Here is a 6,891-nt window from a genome sequence, read left to right on the forward strand (position 1 = left end):
TAGCCTCAAGCCAAAGGCGCCTCCCGCAGTTCAAAGCGGTTGCCTAGCAACCAAAAGTTACGGCGAGTTTACAGCTGTTTTAAAGTGATCCCGACGTCGCAGAGTGATATAAGTTGACAGGCTGACACCTCAAATTGATCTCTGAACGGCGCAAGGTACGAAATTGTTGAAAAAACAAGTTAAAAGTGCCGCAAGTCGCTATAGAAGTAACTGCCCTTAAGACATAAGAGGCGCTGACGTCAGTGACTGCCGCGATGCCAAAAGGATTGACTGGAAAGACTGATTTGAAGCTGGGCACAGGACATGATGGGATTCAAGAAGGGATACTACAAAAAACACTCCAGGAATTTAAAGAAGAAATGATAGAAACATTGGAAGAATTGATGGATGGATGGAAAGAGGATATGAAAGAAATGAAAGAAGAAATTAAAGAAATGAAAAAATAGAACAACTCCAGAAATAAAGAAGCCACTGAAATGAGCAAACAAATGAAGATCCTTCAAGAAGACAACAACATGCTGAGGAACATCATAGATGAAATGGATCAGGATAAACGAATGAATGATATCATTGTGACAGGGCACCGAATTAAACCAAGATCCTATGCGAAAGCTGTGAATAATGAAGGTGAACCAGATGAAATGGATATGGTCTCAGCAGATACATGGATACAACTCAGTAACAAGCAGAGAAAGAATAATCAACCATGGATGACAAAAGGATTAAAAAATGCTTGTAAGAAGAAGAATACACTATATAGAACATTTATAGCACAAAGAACTATAGAGGCAGAAATTAAGTACAAAAAGTATAAAAACAAGTTAACAGACATACTACGATCATGTAGAAAAGAATATTACAGTGAATTATTGGACAGGAACAAAAATAATATGAGAGCAACATGGGGCATCCTCAATAGCATTATTAAAAATGGAACTAAGAGGGACTACCCTCGATACTTCTTAGATGAAAATAAAAAAAATGACAACATAAAGGAAGTAGTTGAAAGCTTTAATAATTATTTTGTAAATATTGGACCAAAATTGGAAGAAAGGATTCCAGACCCAGTTCCAATTGAGGACTGTAATGATACCATAGAGCGAAATCCCAACTCCATGTTCCTCAGTAATGTGACACAGGAGGAAATAGTTACAATCGTGAAAAAATGTTAATCTAAGACTTCAACTGATTGTAACGGAATTGATATGGAAACGATAAAAAAGGTTATTGAAGAGATCTCAGGACCATTAATGTATATTGGTAACCTATCATTTCAAACAGGTACATTTCCAAACAAAATGAAAATAGCTAAAGTTGCACCAATTTATAAGACTGGAGACAAACATCAATTTACAAATTATAGACCTATTTCTCTACTTCCACAATTTTCTAAAATCATTGAAAAACTGTTCAATAACAGATTAGAAAGTTTCATAAATAAAAATAGAATACTCGAAGAGAACCAATATGGATATAGAGCTAATGTTTCAACTTCAATGGCTTTAATTGAAATTACAGAAGAAATTACCAATGCAATAGATAGTAAAAAATGTGCGGCAGCGGTTTTTATGGATCTAACTAAAGCATTTGACACAATTAATCACAATATTTTAATCAAAAAACTAGAACGATATGGCATCAGAGGGTTAGTCTTAAACTGGATAAGAAGTTATCTAACGAACAGGAAAAAATACGTGAAGCTAGGCGAACACACGTCTACAACGCTAAATATATCCTGTGGTGTACCTCAGGGATCAATACTAGGACCAAAATTATTCAATCTCTATATAAATGACATTTGTAAAGTTACAAAAGATTTAAAGTTAGTATTATTTGCGGATGATACAACAGCGTTTTGTTCAGGAGAGAACACACAGGAGATAGTACAAATAATAACAGAAGAAATTAACAAATTAAAAAGATGGTTTGACAAAAACAGACTATCGTTGAATTTTAGTAAAACTAAAATAATGCTATTTGGTAACAGTAGAAGAGAAAGTCAAACACAAATACAAATAGACGGAATAGAAATTGAAAGAGTAAACGAAACCAAATTTCTAGGTATAATGATTGATGATAAATTGAACTGGAAATCTCACGTAAAAAATATACAACATAAAGTTGCAAGAAACACGTCAATAATGAATAAAGCAAAACATGTTCTAGACCAAAAATCCCTTCATATTCTCTACTGCTCACTAGTGTTACCATATCTGAGCTACTGTGTAGAAATTTGGGGAAATAATTACAAAAGTACACTTCATTCATTAACGGTGTTACAAAAAAGATCAGTTAGAATAATACATAATGTTGGATATAGAGAACATACAAACCCTTTATTTATTGAATCAAAAATACTGAAATTCCACGACATAGTGAATTTGCAAACAGCTAAAATTATGCACAAAGCAAACTATAACCTGCTACCCAAGAATATACAACAATTCTTCTCAAAAAAAGAGGAGAAATATAATCTTAGAGAAAAACGTAATGTAAAACATTTGTTTGCACGTACAACACTTAAGACCTTCAGTATATCAGTATGTGGAATTAAATTATGGAATGGATTAAGCAAAGCAATTAAACAATGTACTAATATGATACACTTCAAGAAACTCTTCAAACTTAAAGTGTTTACAAAGTACAAAGAAGAGGAACCATGACAAACATTCTCAATTTATTTAATCCATCCATTCATTCATTCTTAAAGTAATCTTATTTATCTCATCATATGAAATATGACTTACTTCACCAATTATTATTATTAAATTCTTACTATTATTTATTTATTTATTTTTATTGTGATTACTTATGGAGTTTATTGTGAAAAAATTGTGAACAGGAAGTGAACAAAAAGTTTTGCAACTGTTATGTAAAGAAAAGGGGTAGGATTAAATAAGCTCTGCTTCTTCCTACTCCTTTTCGAACATGTTGAAAAGAAACTGGAAATTGTGATGTATCATGTTGTATGCTTGCATGTTACTCAAACTCAAACATATGGATGTCTTTTTTATGGTAATTTTAGTTATGCGAGCAACTAATACAGTACAACCTGATACTAGTAATGATTAATCCAAAATCATAAGTGTGATTAAGATGAGGACATTCTGACATTATAAATGCATTGCAGTAAAAGTGTTCAGATAGTAGGATCTTTTTTAAAGTAATAATCAAAGTGAGTAATAGCCTGTGATTAATCATGACTAATCCAAATATCACAGTGTGATTAATATGATGCAATTCTGATTTTAAAAAATGCATTGCATTATATGTGTTTAAATATTGGGGTCTTTCTTTAAGGTAATTGGGATTATGCAAAGGAGTAATAATGCGTGTTTAATCATGACTAATCATGATTATTCCAAATTCAAAAGTGTGATTAATATGATTAGAAAAAAAACAACATTTGACAGCACTTTTATTCATAAAACTGTCATAATCATCTGATTGTCTGATTACAATCGTTTAAGATTTTCTGAAGTATAGGGCGGTATAGCTCGGTTGGTAGAGTGGCCGTGCCAGCAACTTGAGGGTTCCAGGTTCGATCCCCGCTTCCGCCATCCTAGTCACTGCCGTTGTGTCCTTGGGCAAGACACTTTACCCACCTGCTCCCAGAGCCACCCACACTGGTTTAAATGTAACTTAGATATTGGGTTTCACTATGTAAAAGCCCTTTGAGTCACTAGAGAAAAGCGCTATATAAATATAATTCACTTCACACTAATTCACAAATGTGTTAATTTTGCACGTGTCCTGATCATATACAAGGCAGCAGCTTGATATGAGGATATAGACGGCCCTATCTGCTTAGTGCGCACAGTATGCAAATATACCAAGATTTGCACTGGACAAATACGTCAGAAAAACCAGACCATTGCCGAATATTTGTTTTCTCGTCTAGTGCACAAGCAAGTATTTACTGTATTCTGTAGAGCGGAAGTCATCAACACTATTTCTGTTAATTAGCAGGTCGCCAATATAACGTTTCCAGAAACAATTTTACACCATGACTTTCTACACTGTAGAATGTACAACCTGTTTAATGTATTTTAAGTAAGTGTGGCATCATTATTCTTGCTAATAGGAGTGTCAACACAGAGAAATCCTACTTAGAGGAGCTGTAGCACTCGAAGTCACCACACTGCGAGTCAGTGTAAATAGGGGAGGCGTACTTGAGCTAGCAGGCGCTTGTTAGCATTTTTTTCCACAGAAGAAGCCAACGACTTTCGTTTAAAAAAATTAAATGAAAAAATTTACTTTTACAACACAGACCTTTTTTTGGAAGAGGATACTTTACATCCAAATAAAAAGGTAAGACCACATATGATATTTAATTGTTATAAAAGTAAACATAGGTGACTAACAAGTATTTGATAACATTTTTGTGAAAATGAATAACTCTCTTCTTTTTCTTGTTACTGTTTTAATAAGTAGCCTCCATTAACCCTGATTAGAACATTGGGATCTAGAGTTTGAAAAAAACGCCAAGTGCCTTAAACCTCACTGCACAAAGACAACAAGAGAGGTATCCCACACTTCTCTTTGTAAAGTAAATCTGTACAGCAAATATGAGCATCTACAACAACAATATGATTTGCTTGAGTAGCTGTACAGGACCAAAAAAAAAAAAATCACCAAGTTTTGAGCAAATCAATGACTTACAGTTCAGTAAAACATTTAAAACATGTTCCTGTATGACATTCTGACTTCAAATTTCCATTTGTATCCAAATATTTGGATATTTTCTTAAGCAATTTTTTGAATGCAAGCAAAATATAATCTGTGATTAATCCTAATTAATCGCAGTTCAAGAGTGTGATTAATCTGATTTTAAAAATTAAACACTTGACAGTGCATTTTATATATATATATATATATATATATATATATATATATATATATATATATATATATATATATATATATATATATATATATATATATATATATATATATATATATATATATATATATATACACACATATAAATATATATATATATATATACACACATATATATATATATATATATATATATATATATATATATATATATACACACACACATATATGTATATATATATATATATATATATATATATATATATATATATATATATATATATATATATATATATATATATATTACGGCTGTCAACCTTAACGCATGTAATTAATACGAATAAATTATCGCGTTATCAAATGTGAATTTGTTACACAGTCTGTGGTCACGATGAGAGGCGGCCAATTTCACTTCAAAACAGATAAAACTAAGGTAGCAACAAACATTTTTTATCATCGGCGCACATCAAGTTTAAAATACCATCTTAAAGCGAAACACACACTCGAGAATGGCGCCAACAGTGTTGTCAATCCTCTTGGCGACTTATTTTTTAAACAGCTACTAGCGACAAATCTAATTACTTTTCTTTGGGATATTGGAGACTTTTTGTGTCTTGGAGACTCTGAGGTGAAAGCAAGCTGCTGTCACTGTCCTCAGTGTGCAGTGACGGCATCAGCAGCTTGTTGATGAATGTTAGTTATATCAACAAGAAGCAGAGGAAAACGCTATGCGTGCAAAATTTACTGATTCAATGTTGTTAACAACATTAGCACAGTTAAGTTAAACATATGCCTTTGCTAAATGGACAGGCACCACATGCAGGACATCTAACATCTGTGAAAACTAAGTCCTGCAAGAAAATGTCCTTCATATCACCACAGCTGATCTGTCGTACAATACCTTGGAGAAATTACAACAAGGATAAACCAACTGTACTACACAGAAAAGAGCATCAACTTGCAACTACAGACTAAATGTGAATTTATTTTGCTTCCTGGAGAACATTGGACATCTGTAAGCACAACGAGCTGGGGTCGCAATGTACCAAAAAAAGAAATCAGCATTGTCATCTAAAAGAGGTAAACAAGCGTGTTTGTTTTCACAACGGTTTAAACTAAGAAAGAGTAAATGGTTCACTATGTTAAGTTGTTTATGAGTGTGTTTACTACATTATCGATTAGTAACTGTACCTAGTTTGCAAAATTATTGTAAACTGCAAAAACTTTCAAAATGTGCACTTAATTCTTACTATACTTACTGTCACCAAGTGTTGAGCAAATCAATGAATAGCAGTTCAGTAAAACATTTAAAAAACATTAATTTATGACATTCCATCCATCCCATCTATTTTCTACCGCGTGTCCCTTTCGGGGTCGCTGGAGCCTATCTCAGCTGCATTCGGGCGGAAGGCGGGGTACACCCTGGACAAGTCGCCACCTCATCGCAGACATTTATGACATTCTGACTACTAAATTGCATTGGTACCCAAATAATGGGGTATTTTTTTCAGCAAATTTAATTTATGCAATCAAATAATAACCCGTGATTAATCATGATTATTCACAGGTTTAGAGTTGCTGGTTGAGTCAAGACGAAGAGGTCCAGCTTGTGTGGCAAACAACAAGAAGCTGCTGCAAAGAGAAGCATTATGGCCAGTGTCTTTTGTCCGCCAAAGAATGACTGAAGCGCCTCTTTCCACTGTACAGCCAACTTTTGTAGTGATGAGGTTTGACCAGAGAGGAACCGTAACAACATTTTAGAAGAAGAAGAATGAACTTTGCCAGGAGCTAAGTCTTCAGGCTAAGGACCTTCGTTTTTGCACAGTACCAGCCTTGCCACGAGAAACAACTGCATTATCATCCGAATGGATTGAAAGTCATCACAACCCCACTTTGCCTTTTGGTGTTGGATTTTCGTGGTCTGGGTTTGTACCGCTGGCTTGTGCTGGAGCTCGCCTCACAGCTTGCTTCACAGACTCACTTGCTGCCTTTTGAGTTCAGTGCTCTGGAGGCTATTCTGCAGCACAGGGTAAACAATCTCCAAACCCA

General features: G+C 33.9%; 1 protein-coding gene across 1 annotated transcript in view; it reads left to right on the plus strand.

The window, feature by feature from the left end:
• Nucleotides 1-6,459: 6,459 nt before the first annotated feature.
• LOC133649743 (magnesium transporter MRS2 homolog, mitochondrial-like) overlaps nucleotides 6,460-6,891 on the plus strand; it is a 1,631-nt gene continuing 1,199 nt past the window's right edge. The window contains 3 exon segments of the mRNA XM_062046401.1: nucleotides 6,460-6,658; nucleotides 6,661-6,708; nucleotides 6,711-6,891. The exon segment at nucleotides 6,711-6,891 is cut by the window's right edge and continues 327 nt beyond it. Of these exon segments, the coding sequence (XP_061902385.1) occupies nucleotides 6,520-6,658; nucleotides 6,661-6,708; nucleotides 6,711-6,891 (368 nt within the window). The 5' untranslated portion in view covers nucleotides 6,460-6,519.

This window comes from Entelurus aequoreus, linkage group LG05, assembly GCF_033978785.1.
Source record: "Entelurus aequoreus isolate RoL-2023_Sb linkage group LG05, RoL_Eaeq_v1.1, whole genome shotgun sequence".
In the NCBI taxonomy this organism is placed as follows: Eukaryota; Metazoa; Chordata; class Actinopteri; order Syngnathiformes; family Syngnathidae; genus Entelurus; species Entelurus aequoreus.